General features: G+C 43.0%; 1 protein-coding gene across 3 annotated transcripts; it reads right to left on the reverse strand.

Annotated features, from left to right (window-relative positions):
* Nucleotide 1: 1 nt before the first annotated feature.
* LOC6631761 (putative uncharacterized protein DDB_G0286901) lies at nt 2-17,986 on the reverse strand. 3 transcript variants are annotated; one of them, XM_070211288.1, is made up of 4 exons: nt 17,868-17,986; nt 8,149-8,899; nt 2,045-2,471; nt 2-1,409 (listed from the first exon to the last, which is right to left on the reverse strand). In XM_070211288.1, the coding sequence occupies exons 3-4, from the start codon at nt 2,441-2,443 to the stop codon at nt 6-8; spliced, it is 1,803 nt and encodes a 600-aa protein (XP_070067389.1). In that variant the 5' UTR covers nt 2,444-2,471; nt 8,149-8,899; nt 17,868-17,986; the 3' UTR covers nt 2-5. The 3 variants fall into 3 exon arrangements, with proteins under 3 accessions (XP_070067389.1, XP_032295762.1, XP_032295761.1); XM_032439871.2 differs by lacking the exon at nt 17,868-17,986 and adding an exon at nt 11,296-11,459; XM_032439870.2 differs by lacking the exons at nt 8,149-8,899; nt 17,868-17,986 and adding an exon at nt 3,913-4,701.
* Between the last annotated feature and the right edge of the window lie 153 nt (nt 17,987-18,139).

The raw sequence follows: 18,139 nt of genomic DNA on the forward strand, positions 1-18,139 counted from the left end.
TCGGACTAGCTGCTGCTTGACTGCGTTTGCAACACACTCGCTGCGGCTGTGCTGGCCGCGCCGCCGACGCCCACGCTGGCGCCCACGCCCATGACACTGTTGCCTGGAAAATGGCAGAGGCACGCCGGATTGGGATAGTGGCCGGACTGTGAGTCCAGTTTTTTGGTTAACGTTTGCCAATACTCGATCTGTACATTGAGCAGCTCAATCTTAAGCTTGCGCTCCTCCAGCGCCAGTGACATCATGTACTCATTGTGCTGGCCGCGGGAGCCGTTGCTGCTATTGCTGCTGTTCAGGTTGTTGTTGTTGTTGTTGTTGTTGTTGTTACTGTTGTTCAGGTTGTTGTTGCTGCTGTTAAGGTTAAGGTTAAGATTGTTGTTGTTGTTGCTGCTGCTGCTGTTGGCGGCGGCGGCGGCGGCGGAGGCACAATTAATGGTGTTTATGTTGCTAACTCCGAGTCCATTGTAGCCATTAAAGCTGCCGGCGGCAACGCTGAGGCCGCTGCTCTGCTGGAGATGCTGATGCGCCTGCGCCTTATCCCGGCTCTGGTGTCCATTGAGCAGCAGCTGAACGCCGCCCGTTTGGTTTGTTCCATTTGTGGCAGCAGCGGCGGCGGCAGCGGCTGCAGCGGCGACTGCTGTTGCCGCTGCCGATGCACCTCTTTCCACTGTATGACCCCGCGCCAAACGCGGCAGCTGCAACGTTTGCGTTGCATGCCGCGAGCTGCCAACGCCGCTCGTTGCCGCATTGATTGCCGCCTGCAGCGTGTGCGCCGGTGGATGCTGCACCGCCGACAGACCTAAGCCGTTAAGCAGCAGGTGCTGCTCCATTTGCTCCGCCGTAAGCTGTAGTCCATTGCTGTTGTTGTTGTTGTTGTTGCTGCTGATGCTGTTATTGGTGTTGTTGTTATTGTTGCAACTGTTGTTGTTGTTGTTGTTGTTGCTGCTGCTGTTCATGTTGCCATTCTGCAGGGTCTTGTTAATGCTGGCAAAGGCGCCAACGCGTATGTTGCCCACACTTGAGAGCATTATTTCTGCCTTTGGCACGCCCCCAGACATATAACTGCCTGCGGATGAGATGGAGGTCTTGGTGGAGCCCACGGGTGAGCTAGACGCACGCGGTAACGGATCGCTGTTGTTGTTGTTGTTGCACATACTGCTGCCGCCATTGACCAAGTCTCTGCTGGCCATGGAGACGCCGGCGCTTTGCTGTTGCAGCTGGCGCAGATCTGTGGCGAATAGCACCTCGTCCTCCTCCTCCAGACACACTTCGGGCGCCTTTGGACTGGGGCAATCGTCATCGTCATCATCATCCATGCAGTCAATGCCGTTCTCTGTCTGCTCATTATCGCTAATTGTCTCCGATTTGATCAGTATGACATCTGTGTCCATTCCTTCGTACATGGGCAACTATTTCCACAACAATAAAAAAAAAAAAAAAACAGACACACAACGAGAAAATGTTTAAAAAGTTGTTTCCGGCACAAGTTTTGCAACACTAAAAAATCGTTGACAACTGCTGCAAGTGTTGGCCAACAGCAGAATAATGTAAAACAATTAGATCCAGGCAAAAGGAAAAAAACAGTTTTATAATCAAGAGGCATCTCGGCTGGGCAGATTAAGTATCTGGGCCAGTTATTCGAGCAATTAGCTCTTGAGGGAAATGTTCATTTTTAATGTTCTAGTGTTGGTAAGCATGCTTTGCAACTGCCAATATTGTGAGTATTTAGTCATTTTGAGAAAAACTGGGTAATGCAAAATTTGCCTTAGTTTGGAATGTAATGAAGCCTAAAGAAAATATTTAGCCGTTGCAAGTCTAAATTTCTCTTGCGGCTTTAAAGTGACTTATGATGCTGCAGTGTTGGAAAACACGAAAGGCAATGTGCTCTATAGGAAAGCCACTTTATGATGTCAGGCATCTCAGATTAGAAATATTGTCTAATTCAACAAAAAAAAAAAACATCTAGACTCATCCAAACTCTAGTCAGCCAAGGCATTTGTTTTGAAAAAGAAAGTTGCTTCCATTTAAATTTTAAGGTACATACCTTTGAATCTTCGTAGTCATCGGCTAAATGGCGACCATTTCCGGTCGCTTGACTTCCGGCGCCATCCGGTGACATTTGTTCGGCTATGTACTGCGCCACGGACTCCTGTTGCGAGAGCGTGTTGAGCAGATCCATAAATGAGCGATTGCCCTTGTCCTCGCCGCACAGATCCTTTTTTAGCAGCAGCTTCATGTTCTTGTAGAGCTGTCGCAGCTGCTTGGCACTGCGCTGATGATAGACCTTCGAGTTGAACTCTTTGGCTATCTGCAGCCAGACCTCATCCTTTTTCCGATTGGACTCGGCGTCTGTGCGCTTATTCTCAATCACATCCTTGTACTGGGCCGCATACCCGAGCACCATGTTGCGCTCCCGCTGTGTATACCGGGGAGTCTTTTCCATTTTCAGCCGTTTGCAAGACGTCTTGAAGCTGATCAAAAGAATATGAAAAGTATTACTAAACGGTTAAGCATTCTGAAAAACTGAACAAATACATCCAAGAGAGTGTAAAAGTGAGAGAAAGATAGAGATAGAGGGGAAGAGAAAAGGAAATGGAATGAATATATAACATTGATCAATAGATACCACTAATAATTGCATATATCAAGACCTAACTGGAATTCATGAAAATCGCAGAGGAAGGCGATAAAGGGGCAAAAAAGAAAGGGAGATTAGAAATGTGAGTAAGAGAGAGATCGCTTAGGTTGCGTGTGAGCATGGGTAACAGAGAGCGAGAGAGAGAGAGAGAGAGGGTGCGATAACGCACGGGAGTGGGCTGAGAGTAAGAGAGAACTGAATCAATTATAAGAGAGTACAGACAGAGGGAGAGAGAAAGAGAGAGTGTGAGAGAAATAAAAGAAGAGAAGATTTGAGGGTAATTAAAATAGAGCGATTTCTCATTTATTTCTATAGCCTGAAGACTTGCTTTCGCAACCCAATCAATTCACCTAGCTTTTAGACGCGCAATTCTTTAAATATTTAAGCTAAACAAAAGAATAGGGAAAAAACAATTGACAACAAATTTAACGTTTAACTCTTTCACACACTTACGACAAACCGATTATTGATAACGCATATACATATATATATATATATGCATACTCATGCGCTTCTGGGAGACACACACGCAAACACACAGCATGCATATGGCCTGGCCCAATGTGTGCGTGTGTGTGTGTGTGTGTGTGTGTGTGTGTGTATGATAAGCTGGCGACGCAGCTAACGACCAGGCCCGGCAGCAGCTAGCTCCGAGCTTTGCGCTTTGCGCACCGCCCCCTCCACCCTGATAGCTCGCAACGTGAACTTCCACGAAATCCTCGACGAATGTGGTTTTGCGTGCCAATTTAGTGAGCGGTGGAAATTTGGTCATTTACTGGCTAAGTTGTTTCTCTTGTTTTTTTGTATTTTTTATTTATATTTTTTTCTTTTGTTTTTAATTGATAAGCGCCAAAGCTTTTTATCGATTTGAGCAACTTTGCATAGCCTTATGATAAGTACGCCACTCAGGGGTTAAAATCGCCATAAACTTTGAGCTTAACTCAAAGCTTTAAGCTGCGCAAAGTGGCATGCTTGAGCGCAGCTTTCAAAGCTCAGCTGTATAACTAAATGCAGGCATGGCAAAATATGCATGCGCGTGTGTATATATATATATATATATATACATATGTATATATAAAACAGAATGCAGGCCCAGACCAAAACAATAATGTAAAGCAAACTTAATATCTAATCTCAAATTGGAGATTAGGGCGCCAACACACACACACACACACACACACACACACACACACACACACTCACACGCGCGCGCTTTGTATGTAATCAAAGAGAAAGAGGGAGCGCGTGAGAGACCGCGTATTAAATGTACTCACGTTTTGAGGCCGCGCTAAAGCCGGCAAAAAGTATACGCACACCCACACACTCACAGAAAAAAAAAAAAAAAACGAGCGAGGAATATGGCGCAAAAAGCACAAAAAACGGCAGCGTCCGAATGTGGTTGGGTGGTTGGCTCGACTGGATGGTTTCTATTTAATTATTATTACTTTTTTTTTTTTTTTGGGTGCAACAACGGGACGATGACGACGACGGCGACGACGACAGCGCGACAACTTCGCGAGCGGCAGCAACGAAGCACAAAGCTTGACTAAATTCGAGCAAATAATGGCTGGCGCTCAGAAGTACCGTTGGGCAACAACACCAACAACAACAAGAGCGACGTCAACCGACGGGCAAACAAAAATAGGAATACCGCGCAGGCCAACAAGCAACAACAATTTAACAACTGCGTCGCAGCGCCCCCTGAAGGCCCCGCATAGAACGTACACACACACACACACACACACAGCCACACAGCTGGGGCTGAGGCTGAATGAGTCCGTCTGTTTGCCCTCACAGCTGTGTGTATGTGTGTGTGTGTGTGTATGAGACGTAATTAAAGCTTGAAACCGAGTTTACAACAACAACCCCGCAACGAAACGCAGCGACGACGACGACGACGACACGCGCATGTGTGAGCGGGAGAGCACAGCATTGTAGGCTGTGTGCGAGCGAGAGAGAGAGAGAGAGAGAGAGAAAGAGAGAGAGTAAGGGAGAGCGCGCGCGGCGTGACACAACTGTTTAAGAGGCCGCGCTTGCCAGCACTGCGGCACAGGAGACTCAGACTGAGACACACTCACACACATACATGCATGCACAGAAGCGTGCTCGCAAAGAGCGAGTCAAAGCCGCGTGTGGGGCAAACAATGAGCTCAGTTTATAAATAAATGCATACACACACACACACACACACACACACACACACACACACATACACCTAAACGAGTGCAACTTCAGCGTCAAGTTGGTGTTTTGACATCCGCCCAAACGCCCCCCTACGCCTACAACAGTAAAAAATCGTTTTAAGCGCAGCAGCAACAAAGTAAGGGTTGACGGCGGCAGCGACGCCAGCAGAGCAATGGCAACCGAAGACCGTACGAAGCTCAAAACGAAGAGCAACTGAAGACTGACGTGGGTCGCGCTCGCACCAGCAAAAATAGCAACAACACAAGCATGGATGTAAACAGAGATGAAAAAAAATGAAAATAAACTGAAGTCAAAAATACCCTATGCACAGCGCCAAACTATTAATATGCACTTTTATATATGTACATACATACGCATGCACAGGCCTATCTATGTAGGAAAACATGCCGCATGCGATTTCCACATACCATAGAACATCGTATTACATGTACATATGTAAACATGTATGTTCATACTTCATAGTACTTCAGGAAGCAAGCTGCCTGTTACGTACATTTGCTCAAAGTCATTATGCCCCATTTTACGCTTCTTATGCAAAGAGGGTATCAAGCTATACATGCATACATATATGTATACACATGCATTGCATATATGCACATATATACAGTTAATACATGCATGTCCCATGGGAATGCAGAATATGCGATCGCAGAAAAGCTTTACATAGACCATGTTTGTGGCTGTTTTTTCTGTTAACAGATTTCTTTGAATTTCCCTTGTATTTCATAATTATCTGAACTTAACCTCCAGACCAGAGTTTTAGGTTTTTCGTAATTTGTACAATTTAATTTTGTAAGAATCCTTTTTACTTTATACGCTTAGTTCGTGAGTGTATTCTCAAAAATATACTGGGGCTTAAATTCCCACTATTATCTTAATTTCATCCTAACTGGAGGATGTTGTAAGTTTGTATTAGAATTTGTGGCGAAATAAAAAAAACTTTATACCGAATCAAAGGATTAAAAAAGCGTTGCTCCTTTTACCATGTCTAGATGCTCGAGCATCGGCAAGTTATCGAGTACTGTATTGGAGCATGTGTGTGTGTGTGTGTGTGAGTGAGTTACAAAGCGTCGGCGTTGGTATGGCAAACGATGTCGACTCAAGTTTTAAGATAAGATTAAAAAAGAAACCCAACTGAATCAGAGTCAGTGTTTATGTGAGTGTCCGTGTGTGTGTGAGTGTGTGTGTGTGTGTGTGTGTGTGTGTGTGTGTGTGTGTGTGTGTTAGTGCCTGTTATCTATAAAAATCCATTGACAATGGGCCACTGGTCGCGGCCAGGCAACGGCTTTCTGCTGAGCAATGCAAACACAGCAGCAAAAATTTTTACTTCAAGCAGCACTACAAGATACTTAAGTCTATGTACATATGTGTAAAAGCTGCAGGCAGCGCCGGTGGCTCACAAAAGATACAAAAGTATCTACAGATGTGTGTGCCTGTGTGTGTGTGTGTGTGTGTGTGTGTAAGTCTACATAAGCGGTGCTTTGCTTGCTCGAACTTAAGGCACAAGTCTCAAAACGACACCTGACTGAATTTATCTGCACTTCTACACACACACACACACACACACACACACACACACACACACACGCATACACATACAGAGAGACACACTTGGGCATTGCTCCACAGTGCGACCCCTTTTCCCCAAAAACTCGCTCCATTATTGTCCCCAACCCCTCAATCCGTACCTCATTGGACGCCTCAACTGCACACAACAGGTGGAATTATTTACTGATAAGCCGCTGATAAAAGTGAGCCCAAGTGCTGGGGCGGGTTTTGGGGGCATATTTCTGCTGCTGTGACTGTTGCCCAAACAGTCGCTTGATTCTATTTGTAGAGCTCTGATATTGGAAATGGCCGCGTGACAATATATTAGAGCATGATATCATATATGGACAAGAAATGTACTATATGTTCTCTTTTACTACATTTTGCTATCAGCTTATATTAATGCTTGCTAATAACTTGTTCGGATATATTAGATAGGTTTACTTGTTTATTCGATATAACATAGTAGTTATTAAAGCTGAACACGAAATCTTTTGCCCCATTCCCACAACACAATCTTGATCGAGCCCATCTACTTATATGACTTATGGATATAGCCTTTGATTTTTATGCACAGTAAAGTTTAAAAAAAGATACTTTTTTGGGAAATCCTGCTTAAAAGCGATCTGTTGCATATGCGCTCACGCACACATCTCGTGTCACGACTTGCCCATCTCTAACACACACAAACACACACAGACACACACAGACGCACAATATTAATTTGTACCCGGACTGTGGGTTGAGCAAGTTTTAAGTTCTAACTGTTTGTTGGCTCTTTGATAAGACTGGCCGAAACTAGCAACTGACAGGGCCTTGGTCACGAGTGTTGCCCCTATATCTGTGTATATCTGTGTATCGCTGTGTGTGTGCGTGCGCCTGATGAGCTGTTGAAGTACCGAGCAGTTAAGCAGCTGATAATAATGAGGTTCGAACCGATTGTACGTAAAATTAGAAACATTTCTTTAACTATTTGCAGCACCCAATCTCCTTACCAAACTCTCTCTCCTGCGCTCTCTCTCTCTCCTTTTGGGGTGTAATGATTATTTGTTTGGAATATTTTCCAACACTTTTTTTCTGTTAGCTTTGCTAAGCAACTTACGCACACGGTTTTAGAGAAGAACATGTTTTACAATTTTGTTAAAGATTAACTTAAGGCCCGAATCTCACTTAAGAAAATCTAGCTCAAGGCTGCTCAAGCTCTTGAAAGATTAGTTTAGAAGCCCGGGTTCAGGGATGTGAAAAACCTGGTTCATGAACCGACGTTAAAGGCAAGCGACAATTTCATTTGAATTCCTGTCTAAAAGGCTCACTTCAAAGAACCCGCTAAAATCTCCAAACTCTCCAAAATTCATTTGCTCTTAGAACTCACAAGAGCTCAAGAGCTCACATAGATCACAACATTAAGCCATAATAACTCTCCAAACCCACCAAGGTCTCCATAACGCCTATCAACCAACAAACTCTCTCCAAGCTTTTGATGTTTAGAAAATAAATATTATATAGTCTACACCGATCTGCATTATGCTCACAATACAAATGTCTACAAAATGAAATTACAATTTTTGCCACCAACTCTCCAAGGTCTCCAAAATACAAATGTTTACTGTACAAACTCTTCAATTTGTTTGTTTGTAGCTTCATACTCTACAATATAGTCTGCACTGCTCTATCTTAGGCTCAAAATACAAACGTTTACGAATTGAATTAGATTAGCCACCGGAAATTCTGCATGCTTTAAAGTAATTGCACCTCACCTGAGTTTCTAGCCGGCTACAGTTTGAAAATTGCACCACCAATGCTGCTTGCACGGTGGCTCTGAGGCTGTGGTTGCCTGTTCCTCCTGTTGTTGTTCTCGTTGTTCTCGTTGTTGTTGTTGTTGTTGTTGTTGTTGTTGTTGTTGCTGAGATGTTCCAGTTGTTTGGACACTTGGCACACGGTTAAAGAATTGCCGAAACTATCTTTGATTGTTTTTTGCGATATTGATAGCCAACACCATTGATGAGAGTTTGTGCGGGCGGTGCGGTTCGTTGCGGGGCGTGGCGTGGCGCGGCGGCTGGCGTGCTGGGGTTGAGTCAGTGCCGAGCGCTTTATATTATAATTAATCTTTTTTTCTTTTTTTTTTTTCTGTGTTTTTCTTTTTGTTTTTCTGCTTGAATTGTGTTTTATATTTTTACTTCTTGGCTGTGATTGCGCTTCACGCGGCGTATGCGTAATTTTTTGTATTGGCCAAGCTACAGCAGCTGCCTGCGTCTGCTCTCCTGCTCTCCTGCGTCTCTATATGTAGCTCTGTGCGCGTTGATCTGACTCTCCCACGCTCTGTCTCTTGCCTTTCACTTGCACTCTCTGTTTAGTACTCTCTCTCTCTCTCTCTCTCTGGTCCTCTCTCTGTCGCTCTGAGTTGAAGACTTTGTTTTTGCGTTGTGCGCTTCTTTGTTGCTTTGATTACGTTTATAGTTGTCGGCAGTTGTTGCTGTTGTTGTTGTTGTTGTTGTTTCAAACCTTGGACTAAAATTAAAAATACATAGAATCGAATTTGTTAGAATGAAATCACGCCCATTCGTAAACATCACAGCAGATACACACACACACACACACACACACACACACACACACTCAGCTGAAGATGAAAATATGAAAAACGGAAAACGTGACGTCGCAACTTCTGAATGCAAATTACAAAACAAAAAATAAATTCATAATAATAATAATAAATAAATCACTTCGCGTCGCATTTAACTGGTAAATATCTATATACATATACATATATATATATATATATATATATATATATATATACATGTGTGTTCTTTGGAAACGTGTCTCAAACCTCGACGCTTTGCTCTATTTGACTGGTTGCCAGTCTTGGAGATAATGTCACTGGCTTCGGCGACTCGGCCAACTCATGCTTGGTCTGGGAACTCATAGGCGGCTAATATCTAATCTGTGCCAGGCGGCAGCTTTATCTTATCGCCTTAAAGGTGAGCTTGCGGCTCCATGGTTACTGTCGCATTATAATACGCGCGTAACACCACAACAACAACAACAGCAACAACAAGAACAACAGCTACACTGCAATTCAATTCGAAGCACCCCAAACACACACACACACACACACACACACGCACGCACGCACACAGTCAAACAAGACCCCTTCCCTTGCCGCTGTTGCTGATTTTTCAACGCATTGTGAGTCACATGGAAAAGCGTATGTGTGTGTGTGTGTGTGGGGCGCAGGTGTTGAACCTGTGCATGCTGCTTGAAGAGCTAACTGTAAGGGTCGCATTAAAGCTTTCAAAACCAAACCTCACTCGAAAGAGCGAGTTAAAGCTCAAGCCGAGCTTGCGCAAAGCTTTCAAACGGCTTGCACAAAGCACAACTCCGAGACATTGTCTGTACTTTTGCCTGTATGCACACACATATGTATACACATATGCATATGTATGTATATACATATCGGATATATGTACATCTTTGGCTATGTGGAACTGAAGCATACGTTGGCTACAAGTCGGCTGGCGTGAGCCAATTGCGAACAAAAGCCAATGAAAACAAGTGAAGAGTACTCTGGTCGGGAGTGCTCGACTAGGCGATGCCCTGCTACTTTTACCAATATTCCAGCATACTTCTAAACACACACATAACTGTGCTTCTTCTTCCCCAAGTCCGTTAATATTGGAAATGGGAAAAGATTTGAATATATTCTCTGCTTGTCATTCGAACTTTGTGATATTTTCCAAGCCCAAGATTATATACATCCACAAAATGTGTTTTCTTTTTTTCAGTTTTGGTAAAGTATTCGGGATTTGTGTATAATAAGCGAGATTCTAGATTATAAAACCTCTCTCTAGATTATAAAACCCACGAGACACCTTTAAAATGGATGTAATTTTGGACGACTATGACTCTAAAACTGTAATTTGAAAGTTTTAGATGTTAAATATTTGCGATATGCGACAGTTAAAAGGATTCTTAAATTATAACCATAACCACAGTAATCCAAGACTCTTAAACTGTAACTGAAAGCCTGTGACTTTCAAACGGTATATAGACACTCCTAAACTGTGGCTCCAAGCCTGTGAATTTAAAACTGTGAACCGTGAAATATACTTTAACCGGACAGTTTACGAGCTATAAAACCAAATCAAACTGTGATTTGCCGTCCATGACTTTAAAACTGTATGCAGACTCTTAAACTGTGGACTCATGCCTGTGAATCTAAAACTGCATGTCTAAAAGAGCGTAAGATACATTTTAGCCTGACATTCTAATGAGCCATAAATCGAAATCAAACTGTGACTGGATGCCTGTGACCTTCAAACTGTAGATGGCCAAAATATGCTTTGCTTAATCTTTGTCAAAAAGATACGCCCTAGTCCAAGTGTGCTGCTAAGACATTGCTTTGTCAACTGTAGGGTATATGGACTTGAGTGGCAGGCGCGACCAAAATAGTTTTGGCTTGATTCCCAAAGCAGAACCAACACCAATGCAGCTCAGACTCTAAGACCGTGCCTCTCAAACTGTAAGAAATACGGATTTTCGTTTTGTTTTATTGGCATGCCGAAAAACTTGTTACATTTGATCCGAAATAGACAAGCTGTCGAACCAACGGACATAGCAGACGACCAATGGTATACTCTTTCTTATTTTTTTTGTGTGCTTTCGAGACATTTGTGAGTCTGCAAAGCCATCAAAAGCTATTTAAACCACACAACCGGCGCATCCATCACCGCCCCCAGCGGTCGTTCATACGCTTAGCGCGAAGCGAACAAATGATATTGCGGTATGCGAGTTGATTTTCAAAATAGACGCACACACACACACACACACACACATGCACACACAGACACAGGCACACACACGGAAAGCAGGAAAAGCGCAAAGCGCGAACACAAGCGTTTTACCGTCTCTCTCCCTTGTTGATGTGCTCTCTCGCTCGCTCCCTGTCTCTCTCCCACACTCTCCCTCTCGCTCGGTCCGTCTCTGTTTGATTTTAATTTTGGATCCGTTTGTCGGGATTTCGGTTCACGGCGCGATTGAAATAGTCGCAGTCGCAGTCCAATTGAATACTGAAAACTGAATTCAGGCAACCAACTCGAATTGGCCGCGGCCCGAGCGCCACGAGCGGCCGAGCAGCCATCGCAGCCTGTTGGCCGCGCGAGCTGAGCAACAGCAGCAGCCGGCAACGCATTCTCTGCCGCTGTGGCGGCTGTGACTGTGCCTGATTCCGTTAGCTGCCACTGTTGCAGCACCCGCTTGCCACTCTCTCTCTCTCTCTCCCTCTCCCTCTCCCTCTCTCTCTCTCTCGTTGGCCCTTCTCAAGCAGCGAACAGATCCATCTTCAATCTGCTCCCAACCCATACCCCTGTCTCCCATCTACCTGCCTTTCACCCACCCCCAGCCACCCTCCTCCCCCTTTGCGTGTGTAACCCAGAGCAGCCGTCGTGGCACGTCCACCCGCCCATTGGGCAAAGCTGATCGCAACAAAAGCGCCGCGAGTGTGTGCGTGTGTGTGTGTGTGTGTGTGTGTGTGTGTGTGTGTGTGTAATGCACGGCCAGAGAGAGACAGAGAGAGAGCGTATTTATGCACAATAGAAGGAAAAATTAATCTAAACATTTTGGCCAAGTTTCACATTTTGAGCACATTCCATTGGCATTACACAAAATTCAAGCTAATCGTGTTGAAAATAAGTTTCATGCATTATATCTTGAACTGGAATTATACGAATAGATCTTATCGAAAGAGCTTACAAAGTAAACTGTTCAAAATATTCGACTTAATCTTGAGCTGAAATATTTACGGCAACTTCCACAGGAGCGAGGTCTTGGAAAATCCGATCTTTTAGCGGGAAAACAAGGGTCAAAGGCTCTAAAGAAGCATTGATGCATCGGTAAAGTGAGCACAAAGTTTAGGGTTTGAACCTTCGTGTAGATACATTTTTTTTGTTTCATTAATTAGGAATGCAGGGGTGGGAATTTAAGCGGGTTTATATCAGCGCACGTTTAGACCCGGGCAACGCCGGGTAGTTTCTTTTAGCTTGTAGATTTCAAGGCGGGTTTACAGCTATTTGTTTGGTGAGTTAGGAAGAAGTTTACATATATCTCAACTAGTATGTGTCACCAAGGATCTTCTTAAACCAAGGTTATCACATCTGAAACAATATAGCTAGGAATTTGGATAATCTAGTCTATAAGAATTTTATAATGGCATGGAAGTTAAGTTCCAATTCGAAAGCTTATCCAAATAGAAAACCAATCCAGTTTTAAACAGCTTCCTAGTTCTGTTTCTAGACGAGAATTTTGATGTATTCATATATGTATAGGACTCTACAAGTCTGGCTTATTCAGAGTTGAGCTACATTTGTGGTTTATATAAATGATATCTTTTTTTTATTCTAGGACTAAGATGTATGTATAGAATGTAGAGTATGTATAGTATGTAGAGTATGTAGGGTATGTATAGTATGTACAGTATGTAGAGTATGTAGAGTATGTAGAGTATGTATAGTATGTATAGTATGTATAGTATGTATAGTATGTAGAGTATGTATAGTATGTATAGTATATAGAGTATGTAGAGTATGTCGAGTATGTATTGTTTGTATGTTTGATATATGTATGGATCAAAATACCTTATCTGCTTAATGCAACGATCATTGGATCAGTGATTGTATTAAATCTAAATTCTAGTCAATATATATATTCAATTCGTAATTCAATATGCTTAGTCAACATATATTTAATTCTTAACCAGAATTGAAACATATAGATCAATATACATATATGTATAATTGTGGGCTCTTTTTATCTAAAATCAGATCTTGACACATTGTAGTCCAGGATTCATAGACCAAATATATAGATATTTACACCTACATGTAAATCTATATATATATATATATATATATATATATATCTACTTTACGCACCGATCGGTGGTTCACTTTGATCAATAAAAACGTAAGCACACAACTGTACTTTATACTTGGCCCAACTTGGGTGCTCTCTCTCTCTCTCTCGATCTCTGGATCTCGCTTTCTCTGTCTCTCTCTCTCTGTCTCTCTCTGAAATACTTGCATGCTGATGCTCAATTTTCGACTTTATAAATAGACGCGGATGAGACAAGAGACGGAGACCAGACATGAGGCGCAAGATGAGAGATGTGAGATGAGATCGGGGCCAAACGAGGAAGATCGCTCGATGCGTTATTTGTAAATGTGAATGTTTCTATATACGTACATACATATATATTAGCTAGAGTTGAAGCTTTCTGGTCCCTGAGCACACGAACACGCACACAACAGCATTTAATGCCAGCCGTACAAGTTTTTCATTTTCGAAAAAATTAAAAACAAAAACAATGAAATTTTCCTGCCTTACATTGTTTGTTTTCTTGTTATTGTTTTTGTTTTTGTATTTTTTTCTTATTTTGTTTTTGGGAAACTCGAAACTAATGAGGTCGGCACGTCCGCTTATGGGCACGTAGGGCGTTGCGTCATGGGGGCCCACGGACTTAGGGCTGGCTTCGCAGCCAACCACCCTGCCGCCGAACCCCACCCCCACACCCCCCCCCCCCCTTACCCCACGCAGCTCAAAGCCCCTAGTGCTAAGTGGCAAGAGCGCCTGCAAAACGTTTGCATTATTTCTCTTGCGCACTTGAGCGCGCCTCAGGCACAGGAGCTGCCAGCGGCTGCGGCCAGTGGCAGGGGCATGTTGCAAGCAGAGATATACACGCACATATATATATATATATAGATAGATATATATGCATATGCATATGCATATGTATATGTTTATATCGGTGCGGTGCGGTGCGACGCGGTTCGATTGTGCTTTTGCCTGGCTCTTGAGTAGGAGAAGAAAAAAATGCATTGCGTTGGTTTTTCTTGGCACTCGAATTGGTTTTTCCTCGCCTAGTTGCCCGCCTGTGCCGCGATTTGAGTTCAAATTTATTTTTGGCAGCATCTTGTGTTGTTGTTGTTGTTGCTGTTGTTGCACGTCGAACGTTGCGCCCCTCGCCGTGGTCTCAGGCACAGCAAACGGGAGCACGGAGCTAACTGCAAACTGGCAACTGAGAACTGGGATCAGACGCACGTCTGCCTAATCTGCGCGCCTGCGTGTGTGTGTGTGTGTGTGTGTGTGTGGTTGTGTGGTTGTGTTGGGTGCATGCGCCGTTTGATATCAGTTGCCCATCTTGTGCCCGTGTGTCTGTTTATATAATCCATTTAAAGGTAATTGAACCTAACTCTGATATACGCACTCCATTAGAGCCGAGCCCAAAAGTGCGAGCAGTGCAGCCATAGATCGAGAGAGAGAGAGAGAGGGCGAGAGAGAGGGAACAGGAGCTATAAATATGGCCAAGCCAAAAATAAACGAAAAGAAGCTTCGACTACACGGCATGGGGCTGCCCAGAAAATGATATAGGGCCAAGAGCGTTAGAGAGAGAGAGAGAGCGACAGAGAAAGAGAGAGAGAGAGAGAGAGAGAGGGTGAGACAAACGTTTGTTTTAGTTGGGAAAAATGTTCTAAACTTAAAGATGACGAGAGTTGCGCAGCATTTTAATTATAGAATCAAGTAGTTTGCTTGGATTAGACATAGCTTCAGTGCAAGAGTTCGTATTGGACTTTATAAATAAAACGCACGATCAGCATTGATGGCACACACAAACTGGCGTACATATAAAAATATAGATTCGTATTCATGTCTGACTTTGGGACAGCAAAACATTTGATGGAGTAAACGTGGCATAAGATTGCCAAATCGTTTCAAAAAATAATAATAATAGATACAGCTCTCCATTATGGGTATACTAACGGATGGAACAGTGAAAACAGAGAAAACCGTCTTTAACAGAAGATTGGATAATAAATAATATTATTTCTTTGCTGATGAACGCCCAGCCCAAAGCAGGCTTTTCTTAAGTTTCACCCGAAAATGTGAAAAAAACGCGAAAAACGTTTGTATGCAACTTTTTTTTGATTACTATCCAATCGATCTCAGAGTTATTTTCAAATATCTTTGTTCAAATTCATTTGAATAGTGTTTCACACTTTTCGGATAATTTATAGCTCAATGGTGGAAATGGAAGTGAAATGGGTTTTGGGTTCAAACTCATGTTCAAGAATCTTATGGAAAATTCAGCTCTTCTGGATGGAAAATGATAGTCACAGGTTGTATGGGCGACGATCTTAAGTTCCTTTCGATTTGCCTCAAGCTTATTTTTCGAAAATTCTTGTGAAAATCGAGCGTGTTTCACGCTTTTCGCCAAATCCACCCCTCTTAAAGGGAAAATAGATTCAAATGGGCGCAAGCTCATTCGAAATGATCTTTACGAATATTTGTTCTCAGACACACTTTATATATATATATATATATATATATATCTATGGATGCACTTAGACAAAATCAATATACCCATTTTGGCGCATTTTCAAGGATTGCACAACATTTTTCGAATGCAGCCATAGAAAATTGTTGATGATTTTCTAAGCTAATGCGTTTATTAATAGAATACCAAGTATTTGTTCATAAAACCCAAATTTAGTATGCAAAATAGACACATACATATATGTATGTATGTATGTGGAAGTTTTGAAAGTTTCCATTTGGAGTTACATTCATACAAAATTGCTGATCATGTTCAGTTAAAGCGACTTGCTCTCTGTAAGATTCCGCGGAGCTCTTCAAAAGCACAGAAATGGAAAACCATGTGAGAAGAATGATCTTTAGTGGAACACTCGGATAAGTGTCATATTTCCAACAAAATCCAAAAACAGCTGCGAGTCCAACTCAAAATCTTCGGTAGTCGCGATATTTTTAGGCCAAAGCGTCATAAAAAGTTTTCCCTACGAATGTGCGCTGCGTTTTTTTTTTTTTTTCTTTTTTCACTTTTGGAAAATGATCGATTCTTAAGTTGCGCCATAAGGTGGCAAGGTGTGTGTATGAGAGAGAGAGAGAGAGCGGAGAAAGAGAGCTGGGGTAAAGTAAGAGAGTAAATATGAGTGCAGCAGCAGGAGGATCGATGCACATAAGCCAAAGTTGAAAGCACGCAGCAAATGGGCCGCGTGCAGCGCACAAAATTAGAATCGAGTGAGAAATATATTGAAGTGCATGTGTATGTATGTATAAGCCATATGCATGTGTACATATGTATTTGCAAGCCGATAGCAGCACAGGGACAATAAAAAAAAATCGATAACAATTAATGTTGAGCGTCAACTGCAAGACGATTGCAGAGCAAGCCACGACAAAAACAACAAACACAGTTAAAATGCCACGCTCACAGGCATAAAACCGAATACAATTACAAAAACAACAACAACAACAACAAGAGCAACAGCAACAGCAGCAAAGCAAAAACAAAAACGCGAAACAATGGCAACGCTGTACGACGCAGCGGCGGCTGTAAGCACGAATCAAGCGCCGAAGCTGGAGGGCAGGCAAGCGCGAGCTTTGGGCAAAGGACAAAGCTCGCAGCGCAACTTGCATGTATGCATGGGTATGGTGCGTGTGTGTGTGTGTGTGTGTGTGTGAAAGTGTGGCCCAGCGCCAAAGCGTGTGTTGATGTCATAACTAACGACGAAAACACGCACACAGCCGCAGCCAAGGATAACGCGCCACGACAACAACAACAACAACAACTGTAAACAGCAGCAGCAGCGGTAAAGCCCAAAAACATACAGCTGTGAGCCACCCATTTTGAAACACGTTTTAAGACGCTGCCAGGGGGGTTGAAATTAAATAGCAACAACAACAACAACACAGCAACAACAACAAGAGCATTAAGAACATGAAGAACAATAAGAACTGGGAATCCGGCTCAAGGGAAGCTGCGCACAAAACTGCGAGCCGGGAGCCGAGCTGTGGCCGCGTTTCGAAACGCTGCTGGGGTGGAAAATACATACAAACGCGCTCACACACACACACACGCACAACGCGCGCAAAGACAGCAAGACAAACAGACAGACAGATAGACAGACAGACAGACGGTTCGGCGGCAACACAGTCATAAAGAAACTCCAATTGGATTCAGCAGCAGCAAAGTTTTAAGTTTGATTCAAGACTAGAATAACTCACGCTTAGCCAAAAAAAAAAAAAATCGAAAAAAAAAAATAATTAAAGAAAACTGACAATGCCTGTTTATGGCTGTGTGAGTGCGCACACACACACACACAGCTGTCAATTTGCACACAGCATATTGCACAGATTTTGAGCTAGACTTTGCCACCAACCACACACGCACTGTGGTACGTTACACGCGCTGCGCCGTTTTGTTTACACTCTGCAACAAATGAGCACACACACACAATCAAACAAATTTTTATGCATGGTTTTTTTTTTTTTGGTAACAGTCAAAGTTATTAACAAAATATGCACTAAGACAAATAACAAACATGTGTCGTCACACTGCTAGACAAACAAATATGCCCAAAAAAAAAAAAAAAAAAAAAAAACAGAAAACAAAATTTGTACGTACGTACGCTGTAAGGGCGGCAAGCGCGCAGCAGAAAGAAACGAACGCGTTTAACTGTTGTCGGCAAATGGCTAGAACTTTTGTTGTTGCGCCGCAGTCGTCGTCGCTGCTGCTGCTGTCGTATCGGCTTTGCCTGGCTTGCACACGATTTCGATTCCTTGTTTGCCACTCAAGCGCACCCAGACACATACGCATGCATATACACACTCACACACACACACAGAGTCGCCAGTTTGACAGCGAATCAGAAGAGTCAGATTTGAGTTTGGCGCGTA

Source organism: Drosophila virilis, chromosome X, assembly GCF_030788295.1.
Source record: "Drosophila virilis strain 15010-1051.87 chromosome X, Dvir_AGI_RSII-ME, whole genome shotgun sequence".
NCBI lineage: Eukaryota > Metazoa > Arthropoda > Insecta > Diptera > Drosophilidae > Drosophila > Drosophila virilis.